The following is a 15,879-nucleotide window of genomic DNA, read 5'->3' as shown; positions in this document are numbered from 1 at the left end:
GGTAGCTGTTTCACTAGCAGGAGTTGAACAAAAGAGCTAGAAAAATTCGGCTGTCCAGTTGGATGGAGGGGATGTTAAAGGCTGTAAATAGCTCAGTATTTAAACCTTATGTACCCTGGGCCTGTGAAACTGCACCCACAGAAAAGGGGTCCAAAGCTAAAATAAGAAGACAGACACACACACGCGCACACACACACGCACACACACTCTCTCTCTCTCTCTCTCTGGAACAGGAAGGAATTGGGAATCATATATAATACTCCCTAATTCCTGTTCTTAATCTTGTTGTTCATGACCTTTGGAAATAAATGTTAAGATATTCTTTGAAACGTATTATTTTGGACCAAGCTGGTGCCAGCGTTTGGGTTTGGGACCTGCAGTTTGCTCACCTGTTTTTTCAGAGATAAACAAGCCCTCGCTGTTTCAGATCTTAGCCCGTTCCTCTTAGAAAATCTACTCTCTCCCTTCCTGACTCCCGATTCGCTGGGGTGGGATGCTATGTTATGGCAGTTAAATATGGCTGCTATGTTATGGCAGCGAAGGAAGCTTCCTTTTCTATCAAAGGTGAGATTATTGGCTTTAGAAGAGCATTTTAGCTCTCTGAGGTTTTTCTTGTTGTTAAGTGGATATTGCACATTTGACACTGGGGTTTCCACATACACGTGTGATCCATACCCAGCCTTCCTTAGAGTACAGAACTCTGTACAAGTTACCTGACATCTGAAACTCAGGGCTTTTCTGATTCCCCTGTGGAAATGGAAGTAAGTGGTGAAGGCATTGCCATGCAGACTTGTATAGATTTTTCAAACTGGCTGATTTTAGTCTCTGAAACCAATTCTCAACTCACAAGCAACTTCCATGTTTTTCAGCTGGATCCGCAGGTGTTACAGGATAAAGATTGGCAACGCACAGTCATCTCAATGAATGGAGTAAGTAGAGTACAAACTGCTAGCACTGCTTCTTTGCCTGACCTTGTGCATCAGGTTTATTCTCTCTGTTCTTTGTCATAACATTTTGAAAAACAAAAGAAAACATTTATTGCTTGAAAAGTAACTACTAAAGTCGTCCTTGCAGGTTGAAGTGAAGCTGTCAGTGAAATTTACCAGCCGGGAGTTTAGTCTGAAAAGAATGCCATCTCGTAAACAGACTGGGGTCTTTGGAGTCAAGATTGCCATTGTCACCAAGTAAGTTGTCAGGTCACACTTTTCTCTGTTGTTTTATTTTAAACCCAGTAGGTCAATGGAGCTGCACCTACTTAAGCCCTCAGTGAATGGAGGTATGCAGATACTTTCTTGCCCTTGTGAGGCTAACGCATGGCAATTTCTGCAGGCAGGAGCTGTTTCACATTCTCCCAGCTTCATCCTGTGCATGGAAAAAAACCCTCCAAAAGCCAGCAGCGCACGCACACTTTTGCTTGGAAACCCAGTGTGTTTACTTTCAACATCTCTCGCTCTGCCGTGTTCCGGAAACACCCTGGCCCTTTTCCTCTGTAGTTGGCTGACTTGGTCACAAATTTCCAAAGCTACTGAACAACAGAATTTCCTTTCCGTACTCGGAAATGTTCAAGTTGTTTGGAGCCATTTGTATTATTTTAACCCCTGATCTTTTGTCATGAATCGTTTGCCAGAAGAAACCTGTTTGTTCGTGGTAGGTAATTTAGGAGACCTGGTACTTCCTCCCCACGGAATTACTATTAACTGGATAGCAGTATGACCCCTATTTCTCTAAGGGCTGCATAGGAATTCTCTAATCACCTGCTTGCGTTGCAAGCTCACCATACTTACTTCTCTATAAGGCTGCAGCTCCTCAGTGGGAGAGGTTTCATGGGATTGAATGTGCAGAGATGAGCCAGTGTATAACCTCTCTACAAAAACAGAAATTAAATCAGCTACTCAGGAAAAACAAAGGAACAAGCTCTCTATGGACAGTTTTCATATGACCATGAGAATCCAGCTATTGTGAGATGTATGAGTCTCTTCCTATTGCTGAAAAAGATAAGCTCTTGGGGAATTAGCTGCTAAATTTTCCTAAACTAGGAACAGAGAGTGAATTCACCCCCTGTGAAAAGGACCAGCTCAGGGTCCACAGAATATGGGTAAAGTAGGACTTGTACAGTGCATGGGCCTTTTGCTGGCCCGGAGCATAGATGTGTGTGTTGCCATTTGAGAGTAGTCTCGCTATAGAGGACACCAGCTCTGACTGTTCTTGACTTTAAACCCTTGAGACTGGAATAATTTGCTCATAATAACCAGTATCCTCTGCCATTTTTATACCAGCCCAGAGCTCTCAAAATGGAGGGGTTTTTACAGAACTTCCTAAATGGATATTCTTCCTCTCTAATAGTGTTGGGCTATAGAAAGATGCTGGTTCAATGTCAGTATTTTCCTGAATCTATTTGCGGATTTGGTCAAATAAACCCTCTAACATGGAGCAAGGTGGTTCTTTGAGTGCTTGCTCATGTCTATTCCGTATTAGGTGTGTGTGCTCTCCACATGCACCGGTGCTGGAAGTTTTTCCCTCAGCAGTATCCGTAGGGGACCAGCTCTGGTGCCCCCTGGAGTGGCACCCATATGGTGCAGTATAAGGGGCGTCGCCGGCACCCCCCATCCTTAATTCCTTCTTGACATCAGTGACTGTGCTGGAACTTCTGCTGCTTCGGCTAGCATTGTTTCGTTCTCAGTCCTCGCGACTTTGAAAACCTGTAATATAGTTGTATATAGTTAGTAGTTCCTTAGTTACCCTTAGTAGTAGTTCTCAACTCTTTGTTAGTCCCGACAGTCTTGCTCGGACAGGTCGGCTTCGGGACGCAGCGACCAGCATGGGTCGGACAAGAGCCATCGCTCAACCCAATCCTAGTGGCCCGGTACTGACTGCTCTGCTGGTAGCTCCAGCTTGGAGCAAGGTTCCCTGACTGCGGGACAAGCCCTGGTACTGGCAGTGCCGACTATATTATCAGTACCGAAACCTGCCCCATGGCCCCAAGCGCAGTGGCCAGCGCCATGGTACCCGTGGAACCCCTGGCGGCTCACTAGCCTTCCTAGGCTACCCGATCGGTGGCAGGAGCCTCGGAGAGGTCAGTGGCCTCGGTATCCCATCCCCCTCCAGTGCTCAAGGCTTTAGTGGGGGTATGACTCCGCAGGTCCAGGAGGACCCAGGGAGCAAGCTGATGGACCACCAATGGACGTGGAGGTTCCCATGGCACCGGCATTATCCTCGTCGTTGCCAGACAAGGCTATCATGGGGCCCCTTCACCCAGTTACTCAGAATGACACCAAGGTGCAGCAGGAACTTTTGAAGAGAGTCGCTTCTAACCTGGGGCTTCAGGCAGAGGAACTGGAAGAGCCCTTGGACTCTCTGTTTGATATCCTCAGCTCCTGCCAGCGTGGCCCTACCCCTTCATGAAGGGGTCTCCAGAATCACTAATGCTCTGGGGCAGATCCCCTCTTTCCTGGCCCCTATCTCTAAAAGGGTCAAACATATGCCCTTTGGTTGGTACAAAGTACTTGAGTACCTATACTCCCACCCAGCCCTCAATTCCCTTGGTGGTTAACCACAAGGAAAGCCCAGAGCCACCCCCAAAAATAAAGACTCGAGGAGGCTGGATCTATTCGTCTTCCAGCCTTCAGCTGAGAGTAGCCAACCACCAGCCCTCCTTGGCCAATATGACTTCAGTATGTGGCAAGCCATGCCAAGGTCGAAGGGTCGCTCCCCAAGGTTTCCAAGAAGGAATTCCAAGCAGTCTTTGGTGAGGGTACGACTGTGGCCAGGGCGGCCCTCCAGGTAGCATCAGATGCTACTGATGCTGCTGCCTGCACCAGGGCTTCCGCTATCTCCATGTGGTGAGTCTCTGGGTTGTGCACCGAGGCCCAGCAGTCATTGCAGGACCTACCCTTTGATGGTGGGCCCTATTTGAGGAGCAAACAGACAGCAAGTTGCATGGCCTCAAGGACTCCCGCGCCACCTTGAAAACCCTGGGTGTCTACATCCCAGTCCTGGTGTGTAAACGGTTCAAACCGCAACAGCCAGGGGTGCCAGCCTCAGCAGGACCAGCCCTATCAATGAGCCAAGGGTTACAAGCACCACCCACCACCACCCCCGTACCCACCTCCAGGGGTACTGCTTTGGAGTCACCTAATATAGAATGGACATGAGCAAGCACTCAAAGAAGGAAAAGACAGTTCGAGATGTGTTGCTCATGTCCATTCTATGACCCGCCCTCCTTCCCCACTGTTGGAGTTTCTAGCAAGAAGGAACTGAGGGTGGGGGGAGCCAGTGGCACCCCTTATACTATGCCATGCAGGCGCCACTCCAGGGGTTGCCAGAGCCAGTCCCCTACAGATACTGCTGAGGGAAAAATTTCCAGCACCGGTGCATGTGGTGAGCACACACACCTAATACGGAATGGATATGAGCAACACATCTCAAAGAGCACCCGTTACGGAAAAGGTAACTCTCTTTTCCATCCTTACCCCTGTGCTAGTCTGCACCTCCTAAACACTTATGTGACTAGTGATTTTGGGTGTCTCCATTTTTGGGTGCCCAATTTGAGACACTTTTTAAAGGGGTGGCTTTTCATAGGGTGAGTGCTCACTCAGTCCTTTGTGAAAATCGTGGCCTAGAGCTCCTTTCACTCAAGCAGTCTCATCTTATCCCATGCCTAATGTAACTCTGGTAACCATATTTTCTCGGCCTATGCTGTACTGAACTCTTCTTCCTGTTTTTCTCAAGGAGAGAGAGATCAAAGGTGCCTTACATTGTGCGCCAGTGCGTGGAGGAGATAGAGCGACGTGGGATGGAGGAGGTGGGCATCTACCGTGTCTCTGGGGTTGCAACTGATATCCAAGCTTTGAAAGCTGCTTTTGATGTCAGTAAGTATTTGCTCCTGAGGTTTTCCTTTGCATTATCTCCTGAGTTACGATCGCCTTTCAGGTTTACTGTGCTATTTTAATCTCATGTAGCCCAGGAAGCATGAAGAGGTGGAGACCCCGGTGCAAGGAGTATCCTCTTACCCGGGCTGTGTGTTTTATTAGTGTCCTCCAGTTGTAGATGTTAACCTGAGGTATTCAGTGGAATGGACCCTTGTATTGAGAAATGCGCTGATTATTCTTCCCAGCAGCCCTGAAATGGCGGTTTTGCATGCCTTGCCTTGCCTTGCCATGGTAAACGGCAGACACTTTCCTCAGGGGAAATGAGAGCAATCAGCAGTCTTCCTTTCCACAATGTCAATGAGAATTCTGGATTAACAGGAAGTCCCCACGGTTGTTTGAGACTCTTGTTTAAAAGAGCACCGGCAACATCAAAATCATTTAAGAAATTTTTTTTAAAGGATTGGATAGAGAAGCAGAAAATTCTGGTTACTGGAATGTGACTGGGAGTCTGGTCTCCTGGGTTCTCTTCCCAATGCTTCCCATTAATGCTTTGTGTGACCTCAGGCAAGCAAAGCTTTCTCTGTTCTTCAGTGTGCCCATCTGTAAAATAGGATGATAATGATACTTGCCGAACTCTGTAAAGCATTTTGAGACTCTTGGATGCAAAAGGGGCTCATGTTGTTGCTTCACTTTAAAGAATGTCCTCACCTGCTTTCTGGGTTTCCAACACCATGGGGGAGGGAGGGATGATTTACATTTTAAAAAATGCTATTTTTATGTAAATGCAAATACATTTCATATGAGGCTGTTTTTGGTGAGTGGAGGTGTTTAACAAAATTTACATTTCTGACCTAAATTGCTTGATTTTTGTCTCTTGAACTCTGCTTAATTGGGAGAGGCTGAGGGGTGCTTCTGATTGTACTAGAGAGTTCCAGATGGGGAAGTGGCTGTTGTTAGTTGTTATACAACATATTATTAGGAAACTGAAAAGCATTTAATTGACACTGGCTCAGCCTCATATGGGGCTTGATCTGGGTCTCATTGAAGACATTGGAAAGACTCCCATTGACTTCACTGTGGTTGGCTCCAGCCCATGACACTGGTACAGCAGAAGTAACTCTAGGTAAAGCTAAGTTTGTTTTCTTGCGCCCGCCTCCCAGCAGATGTAAAGCTAGATGTCATCCTGGCTGTACTGGGGGTCTAGCTGCAAAGTGGTCACGTTATAGCTACTCTGATCTATTAAGTGGCACTGGGATAATATAAATGGAGAACTCAGCAACCAACCTGAGCAAAGTGACTGACTAAAGGTGATGAGCATCAGCTACTTGGGTAGGGAGAGAAGATAAATAAAGGATAAACGGGGAACCAAAAAAGAAAACAAGAATAAGGAATGACTGAAGGACCACCCAGCTTCAGTACCTGTATGTCTCCCTGCTTTCTCTTACAGACAACAAAGATGTGTCCGTGATGATGAGCGAGATGGATGTTAATGCCATTGCAGGGACATTAAAATTATACTTCAGAGAACTGCCTGAACCCCTCTTCACAGACGAACTGTACCCCAACTTTGCTGAGGGCATTGGTGTGTAATAGAAGAAATCATTGATACCTATCGTGCTAAGTGTTACGATGCTCTTCTCTAAGAGGCTGCTCCTGAAGCCTTAGGAAGGGGTTTACTCATTATGAAAAATAATATTTGTAATATTAGAAGGAAGCCCTGTGACAGACTGTAGAGAAGGGAGGCTGCGGCTATTTCTTTGGCTCATGAGTTGCTCAGAAGAGAATTTGAATCTTGCCTTATGTGCAGGTTTTAGTGTGGCCAGTGGCTTCACTTACCTGCAAGAATGGAAAAGTTCAAGTTCTAGGATAGACATTACCTACCTATTAAGAGAAGAGAAATCCTATTTGTTTAGGCCCTGAAGTGGTATCTGTACTATTCACTCTCCAAAGGAGATAAATCTGCTTTGGGATGGGCTCTCCTGTGTTGACCCAGAAGGGAGGCATCTTAGGCCATGTCTACACTAACGTTGCTGTGATCGATGCAATGGGGGTCGATTTAGCAAGTCTAGTGAAGACCCGCTAAATCCACTGCAGAGCACTCTCTGGTCGACTCTGGTACTCCACCGGTACAAGAAGATTAAGGTAAGTTGACAGGAGAGCATCTCCCGTCAACACAGTGTGGTGTAGATAACGCAGTAAGTTGATCTAAGCTACGTTGATTCCAGCTACATTATTAACACAGCTGGAGTAGCGTAACTTAGGTAAACTTACCCAGGTAGTGTAGACAAGGCCTGAGTGTTCTGAGTCTGGAATGCAGTTGTGGTCTCCTGCACAGAGGAAAGGATTCTCCATCACCTGTCTAACAGGGGAGAACTGAATTCAGAGGGGGAGTGAGGCTGTGCCTGGATTGAACTCTGCGCCTCTTGTCTCCATAATGCAATTGCAGCACATTAAGCGTCACCCATATTTTCTCATTTCTTACACCGTCAGTAAAGCTCTCATTTCCGTCCTTTATTTTTTTTTCTCTCCTCCCATAGCACTTTCAGACCCTGTTGCAAAGGAAAGCTGCATGCTGAACTTACTGCTCTCACTTCCAGAACCCAACCTCGTGACATTCCTTTTCCTTCTGGACCATTTAAAAAGGTAACACAGAGACCCTTTAGACAGGTGCATTTCGTGTGTAAATCAATTCCAAGTGCCGTGGAGAGAGGTGCCCCTTTCTTGGACATGTGCTGTGTCACTCAAAGAGCACCTTCACTGATTTTCATTTTAATTTGCTCTGTATTGAGTAAAAATAGGCCTGGTAAAGTGCTACGTCCTGTTTCCCATGCTCACTGTTACTGAAGCCATTATGAATCCTTCCCAAGGAAGGGATGAGAAAGATCTTTACAGTGAAAATATGATCACACACACACACACACACACACACACACACACACACACACACACACACACACACACACACACACACACACACACACACACACACCCTCTCTCTCTCTCTCCATAAAATCACATTTGCCTGTGAGTGAAGTAACCGAACACAGGAAATGGCATAAATCTTAAGTCTTGAGTATGTTTACCAGGTATTTGCACTTTAACACCACCCATCTTTTAGGAATTGCAACAATACATCTTGTGTTGGCAAGAGATTGTTCCTTGCTGTGTGGGGCCTGCCATATGGAATTCACTCTCCCTTCCTAGCTGTATCAGTCTTCCCAACTGTTTAACATCTTTAAACCTTCCATTTTCAAAGGTGCTTATTACTGTCATGCCATAATTAGATGTCTCTTTTCCTTTATCCTCCTCCTTGCTTAAATGCCTTTTTGGGTCTTATTTCTTTGCCATTTTTTCAGGGGGACTTTATTATATGGTGCTTTTTGTGTGTTTGTAATTTCTACCAGATTATGGTACAGTGCTCAGTGCACCTTAGTATTCATTAAATGAGCTTGTTTATTACCTGCACAGTGTTTTCATTTAAGAAATTTTTTTTTTTTTAATATTCATGTATTTGCTTTTTGTTCGTGCTAAGGAACATATCTGTAGAGAAGAAGGATGGTCTTGTGGTTAAGGCTCTGGTCTAGGAGATCTGGGTTTAGTACCCAGCTGGGGTGTGAATCTACCCCACACTAATGTGCCATGCACTAAGGCCTGATCTACACTACGACTTTAGGTCAAATTTAGCAGAGTTACCTTGATTTAACCCTGGACCCGTCCACACGATGAAGCCCTTTTTTCGACTTAAAGGGCTTTTTAAATCAATTTCTTTACTCCACCTCCGACGAGGGGATTAGCGCTGAAATCGGCCTTGCCGGGTCGAATTTGGGGTAGTGTGGACACAATTCAATGGTATTGGCCTCCGGGAGCTATCCCAGAGTGCTCCATTGTGACCGCTCTGGACAGCGCTCTCAACTCAGATGCACTGCCAGGTAGACAGGAAAAGGCCCGCGAACTTTTGAATTCCATTTCCTGTTTGGCCAGCGTGGTGAACTGATCAGCACAGGTGACCATGCAGAGCTCATCAGCATGATGTGCACATTGCCAGGGCACATTGCCAGGCCCGTACTTTGTGAGAAGTCTATGACCATGTCTATGTCCTCATCACTCTCGTCACAGTGTGGCCATCGCCTCCTTGCCTGGTTTTGCGCGAAACAATTGTCTGCCGCTGCTCTGACAGAGGGAGGGGCAACTGACGACATGGTTTACAGGGAATTAAAATCAACAAAAGGGGTGGATTTGCATCAAGGAGAAACACAAACAGCTGTCACACAGAATGGCCCCCTCAAGGATTGAACTCAAAACCCTGGGTTTAGCAGGCTGTTGATTTCACAAAACAAATCGGGTCAATTTCTTGTTTTGATCCACTCCATCTATCTTTTACATCTTAGGCTGGCAGCAGACGGGTGCAGTACGACTGCTAGCCATCGTCATCTCCTGAGTGCTCGACAGAAGATGGGAATGATTTGGCTGAGTCACTCCCATGTCTGCCCAGGCGCCCCTGACCGACCTCACCGAGGTTGGCTAAAAGAGCACCCAGGAATACAACGATGATGGCTACCAATCGTAAGGCACCATCTGCTGCCAAAAGGCAATGAGCTGCTGCTGTGTAGCAATGCAGTCTCATGTCTGCCAGCACCCAGGAGACGTACAGTGATGGTGAGCTGAGCAGGCTCCATGCTTGCCATGATATGGCATCTGCTCAGGTAACCCAGGAAAAAAGGCGCAAAACAATTGTCTGCCGTTGCTTTCACAGAGGGAGGGAGGGAGAGGGGGGCCTGACGACATGTACCCAAAACCACCTGCGACACTGTTTTTGCCCGATCAGGCATTGGGATCTCAACCCAGAATTCCAATGGGCAACGGAGCCTGCGGGAACTGTGGGATAGCTACCCACAGGGCAACGCTTCAGAAGTCAACGCTAGCCTCGGTACTGTGGACGCAGTCCACCGATTTTAATGCACTTAGAGCATTTTGTGTGGGGACACACACAATAGACTATATAAAAACGATTTCTAAAAAACCGACTTCTATAAATTCGACCTAATTTTGTAGTGTAGACATACCCTTAGTGTCCGTGTGGACCCTGCTGCTGCACACTTTGAAATGGGGTTAGATTAAAGCACACTACAGAATTTATAGAGCATGGCAGCAGGATCCACACAGATAGTGCACTTAGACAAGTCCCCATGACTGTACAGCATCTAATCCAAAATACTACTATAATACAAATAATAAACCATTTGAGAAAGTCTAATGGCCTGTGGTACACAGAAGGTCAGACAAGATGATCACAATGGTCCTTTCTGGCCTTAGAATCTATGAATGAGACATAAGTAGTATATAGTTGCTTATTGAATGTCTGTATCTAAAACCTCTTAAAAGTAGGTAAAAATAAACCTGCTTAATAGGAATGTTTCTTTGAGCCACAGAATGTAGAAACACCCTCTTTCTCCATTGTTTTTTCCTCTTAGGGTTGCCGAGAGAGAGAGCATCAACAAGATGTCCCTGCACAACCTGGCAACTGTCTTTGGACCAACGCTGCTCAGACCCTCAGAGAAGGACAGTAAGATTCCTGCTAACCCAACCCAGCCTATAACAATGACTGATAGCTGGTCACTAGAAGTCATGTCCCAGGTAAAAAACTAAATATTTTAATTAATCTGATAGAGACAATATCTTAGCCTCTTTGTCCAGAACTGGGCTACTTGCAGTCATTCCAAGAGGCTTTGGGCAGAACCATCCTTAATAGTTGTTTTCCAAGTTGGGTGATGTAATATCTTTTATTGGACGAACTTCTGTTAGTGAGAGAGAAGCTTTTGAGCTATGTAGAGCTCTTCTTCCGGCTTTCCAGCACAGTTTAACTAGAACAGCATGTTCAGTGTGAACGAGGATTATTTTTAAAAAATCATGGTAGCACAATCAGTGCTATAAACTACCCTGCTAACAAGCCATAGGATTAATCTACCGAGCAACTTTCAACCATGTGATGCTCAACACCGTGTTTAAACCAAGTTTGGCAGTGTTTGCTCAGACAGTTCAGCATATTTCTGTGCCAACTCGGTTGCTAGCACTAACATTTTGGTGCACCCACATCAACTGTTCATCCCAGCTCTGTGTGTACTTAGGTGACAAGGTAACACACATCTCACAGTGGCTTAGTAACTGGTTCTAGGGCTAATGGATTATTGATACAACTGGATGACATTTTTCATGTAAATAGTTTATCTGATGAAAAATTCTCTTTGAATTGACCTGAAATTGTTTGTTTGCAAATTTGAGACAGATATTTTCACCCAGTCATAAAATGGCGAGAGAAAGAAAACAAGAAGGGGGAGGAGGTGCTGTGGCAACTCCTTATAACCTTTAGCTCAGTGGTTAGGACACTCCCCTGGGATGTGGGAGACCCAGGTTTGAATCCCTGCTCTGGAACAGACCCAAAATGGACTTTTGTGATTCACCAGAAATTCCAAAATATTTGATTTGGTTCGAGCCAACTCAGATTTTTTTTTCCAGTTTTTCAAAACTGCCACCAAACCAAAAAATCAGTTATTCAGTCAGCTCTAATTGTTGGTGCTTTCCACAATGCTTCTTTCTCTTCCACTTTACCATGTGTGCCAACATTCAGAGAGACTTTTTGCTGGTTCCAGAATTTTTTGTCCACTGATAGCTGCTAAAAGGCATTGTAAGCATTTCCAATATGCATGCTAGTTAAGTAGGTTAGACTGTTGGATTCTCTGGCTTTGGTAAGGTGAGTTAGTAATCCAGAAAGATTTCAAAACTGGGCTGATCTGGAATATTGACAGCTTCACTGTACCTCAGTTTAACATGTAGGATGAAGGGAGAGCCACTGAAACATTGAAGTTTACTAAATATTCATGATCACACTGTGCACGGCAATATAAGACTGATTTACGATTTCATCTCCCTTCCTTCTTCCAGGTTCAAGTTCTTCTTTACTTCCTGCAGTTGGAGACTATCCCCACCCCAGACAGCAAAAGGCAAAGCATCCTCTTTTCCACAGAGGTGTAGGAGTCTGGTCACAACAAGGGGGCTTGTACAACTGTTCTTGGTGTGAACCTGCCACTCTGAGAACAGGAGAACTGTTTCTTCTTCAGACATTACTGGCCTGTTCCTGTCATGAGGAAGCATAGCCTTCAGTGCTTCTGCTGTTTGTCAAACAGAGCTAAGCTGAAGAATAAGGAGAAATTCCCTCTAGTTTTGATCCATAGAATAGGGAAGAATTGGACTGGACATGGAGCTGTGCTGAAAGGCTCCACTAGAAGGCGCAACAGACACTTGAACAAATGCAACACAGTGCGGTTGTTGCTCTTGGGAAGGTGAGAAGGTATTCCTCATTGTTAGGGATGAAATCTATCATCAAGAAGCTTCAAGCTTTCTACACGAACACTTGTCAGAATGCCCTTCTGGGGTGAGAGGGGAATTAAAGGCTATATCACAAGTGTGTCTTTAATAACTGCTGTTTTAAAGTACTGTTCTGGGCCACAGAGAATAGTATCATTCAGCAAGGGGATCTTTGATTCCTCCACTGAGAAATTCAAGTCTTGATTTGAACAGGGTTTTTAAAAAATAAACTAGAAGTTTTGTGTACAACTGGACCTGTTGTTTTTTTGTCTCTCTCCTACCCCTTCCCTTGTAAATGTTTGTACAAACTCTAGGAAAGGGGGGTATCCTTTTCTTGCCTCTTTGTTGCACTTCTGACCTTTTCTTTTGATGTCAAAGGAGCCAGACCCACTTGCATTATACAACAGATAAGTACAGTACATGAAAGAAAAGCAGGGAGAACTAGGCTGAGCACTTTAATTCCATCAACAAACAAGCTCACTTAGTTGTTTATAACGCAGAGGCAGTGTTGTCCAAAAATGGTTGCTAAATTCTTTGGGACCTTCGAAATTGAATGGAAACGCCTAGCTCTCCACACAAATAGATGTTAATACCTGTGCTAAAATAAGCACTGCAAACATGTACTGAAGTCTCTTCAAGTGTCTGGGGACAAAAAATCAACAGCTGTCTTTCTTGTTGGCTGCTTAATCGAAACTTTTATCAAAATGACATTTTTGATACTTGAATTTTTTGAAGCTTTGTATGTTGCTTCTACAAGAGTCTTTTTCTGATAGCTACAAATACTTTGATAGGCTATGTCACAATGTACTGTATGGACAATCTGCTAACAGGTAGCATTTTGTATTCTTCAGAAATTCCGACCCTGTTGGAATTAAGAGCAGTGCAGAAATTTCTATAAAGCCACACATAGCAGTACACCAGGTGGGACCTAATACCCACTCCACTTACACCTGTGCAACCACACTGACGTCAGTAGAGTTCCATGGGTGTAAGTGGGAGCAGTATTTGCCTTGGGAATTGTAAGCATAAGCTAACTGCATGGTCTCACGACCAGAGGAGGCTATTCAGGTCATGAAACAGATGTGCCAAGCATCTGGGGAGAGGTTTCAGCTGCATCAGAGTCTCCCTTAGCCTGTACTACCCACCTCACTATGCAGTATCCACTTTAGTTGCAACCATCCATCAACACCCTGGCTCGAAGAAAAGGGCAGTCTGAAGACAAGAGAAAGAAGAGGGAGAAAAGCAAATTTTAAAATTAACGACACGCGTAGCTGAATCATAAGCAGTATGGGGAGGGGGGAAGAATACTAAAGAGAAAAAAACAAATCTTGTTATGCCGAATTTTCTGAAGGTCTCAGAACTCTCCGCTCAGAAAAATAAGAGGAATCTTCCAAACGAGAGGGAGAAAAAAAGAAAATGAAAATAAAAAAACAAGGGAAACTATTTAGCAGTCAACATAATTGACTGCTGCATAATAGATGTTATTGTACTGTGAAGTGGGAAATTCAAAAGAAAAATATAAATTATTTCGATTTTGTGAGTATCTCAGCATTTTGCATGCTATTATAAGGATTCTTATAGGCATTTACTATTGTTTAGCACCCCTCTTTTCTTAGGTCTGGAAGCAAATCTATGTGTGTTGTAATGTACAACTAGAAAATCTCTCGACTGTATTTTCGCTACATTCCAGCTTCTAAACCCCCTTGCTATTCGAACCCCTGAGACAGAAAAGTGTGTGTATTAGGAGGTGCTTGCAGGGGGAGGGTGAAGGGAAACAAAAACTTGGTTTAAAAATGGGTTGGTTGGTTGTTAATTTTTGGCCTTTTGTAAAACTAAAGGTAAAAACTAGGCAATCCTGAAAGATACTTACTGTCTCAAGAAAAGGTTACAGACCAGTAACACACTCCATAGTTTTCTGCTTTTATGTACATGTTTTTGTTTTTAAATAGCAGCTCTGTAACAATCCTCTTGGTCAGCTGCACAACCACCCACTCCTTTACAAAATTCAAATGTTTGATATTTTTGAGGCAGCAGCACTGCAGGTTTTTCTAGTTCAAAATTCTACTCCAATCAGTGGTGATCATTTACCCCTTTTGGTGTTTGTAATCTGTGGGTGCAGTTTGCAGTGTTTAAACTGGAAAGCAATACCATAATGACTGTGCCAATTTACTTTTGCCTGACTTTTTTATTTTTATTTATATAGGAAGTATAATTTTAATATTAAGTTACCAATTTATATTGTGTAACAATAAGAAAATTGCTTCTGCTTTGGTTACTGTTACAGGTTGTTGCTTTTAGTTTTTCAGTACATTACAATGCTTGATTCTGCTGTAACCCTATCTAACATGCAGGCATGTGGATGAGAAGAATTTTTGTTGTTAATTTAGCATAACACACGAATTATTTCAGTTGAGTATGAGTGTACGTTTTCCCCAAAGCTGGTAATTTTGGGCTGGAGAAATAGCACATCCTATGATGAGGGTGAGACTGTTGATTTATTTGAAATGTGAGAATGGAGTAGTTGAGCTTCCCCTAGAGTTGTAAGCTTTACAGATGGACTGTGCTTTCAGAAATTCAGAATTCACAAAAGGATTTTTATTTCCTCTGCCTAGTGATCCATTAAGATTCTTAAGCCACACTAAACAAAAAGTGATGGGCACCACCTAGCTTGGGTCAAAATCCCTTCTGATTACCACAGCTTCATATTTACAGCTGAACTTCTTGAGAAAACCATTTTACATTTAAGAAGATGCAACACAGATGGTGTGACCGAGAAAACTGGCAAGCATTTTCCCCTAAAGTTGATTGTGACGTGTGTTGGGAGCTAATACTTTTTTTGATATCAGCATATTTACCAGACCCTTCCAAGCCTGTAGCTTTCAGCTACTTTAATTTGAAACCTTAGAACATTCACGTAGGATTTTCCAGATGATTTGAGCACTGTCTATCACCAGTTGTTTAAAAAAAAAAAAAAAAAAGCAAGTCTCTCCTTTCATTCAGAAATAGCTTTGTTTTTGTTCCTTTCAATTTGATTTGATTTTAAATGTTGAGTAGGCTTTTAAACCAGCAAAGTAAAGTCATGTTGAGTAAAATGGGCAAATAAACCATGAAAAGTAGCTTTTGAGGATTGATAAAAATTACTTAGATCTGTTTCATCTTTGTGTTTGTGTGTCATTTTGTATTGGGGCAAGTGTCTTCTTTGAAACCAAATTGAAATATAGTCATTGAAATGCTGCTGGTGAATTTAACTCTTGCACAATTTAAAGAGGTGAGATAGTGGTTAGGCTAAATCAGGCTGTACTTTTATATGCTGCTAACTTTCATGTATTAGCTAAGGGCAAAATACAGCTATGCTTGATTACCTTCGCTGATGCTCGCTGCCTGCCTTCATTCTGAGCTTCAGTTGCTTAGTGAAGTACAGCGCAATCAATATGTAGCATGTGATGTGAAACTGCAACATTTCTGTAGGCCACTAGGTGGTGCAACTGTGGAATCTGTTAATGGAGATGCAGTATTTTTACACCACTTACTCATTTTAACTGTTCCCTAATCTGATCCACGGATACACTGTTATGTTCACTTTCTGTATAGGTTCATTTAAACAAATATGATGTTCTGTAAAGTGTATAAAGGATCTCCTAACTTGCTC

The 15,879-nt window shown here is 43.8% G+C and overlaps 1 protein-coding gene across 2 annotated transcripts in view; it reads left to right on the top strand.

Annotated features, from left to right (window-relative positions):
• BCR (BCR activator of RhoGEF and GTPase) overlaps positions 1-15,385 on the top strand; it is a 131,885-nt gene extending 116,500 nt beyond the window's left edge. The window contains exons 17-23 of one of the 2 annotated variants that reach the window (XM_044989864.1): positions 870-929; positions 1,075-1,184; positions 4,729-4,868; positions 6,316-6,450; positions 7,406-7,511; positions 10,340-10,502; positions 11,808-15,385. In XM_044989864.1, the coding sequence (XP_044845799.1) occupies positions 870-929; positions 1,075-1,184; positions 4,729-4,868; positions 6,316-6,450; positions 7,406-7,511; positions 10,340-10,502; positions 11,808-11,897 (804 nt within the window). In that variant the 3' untranslated portion in view covers positions 11,898-15,385. The remainder of the gene's footprint in view (positions 1-869; positions 930-1,074; positions 1,185-4,728; positions 4,869-6,315; positions 6,451-7,405; positions 7,512-10,339; positions 10,503-11,807) is intronic. The other variant, XM_044989865.1, reaches the window with a different exon arrangement.
• The last annotated feature ends 494 nt before the right edge of the window (positions 15,386-15,879 follow it).

This window comes from Mauremys mutica, chromosome 16, assembly GCF_020497125.1.
Source record: "Mauremys mutica isolate MM-2020 ecotype Southern chromosome 16, ASM2049712v1, whole genome shotgun sequence".
In the NCBI taxonomy this organism is placed as follows: Eukaryota; Metazoa; Chordata; order Testudines; family Geoemydidae; genus Mauremys; species Mauremys mutica.
The sequence above is the reverse complement of the archived record's forward strand: the minus strand, read 5'-3'. Positions and strand labels throughout refer to the sequence as shown.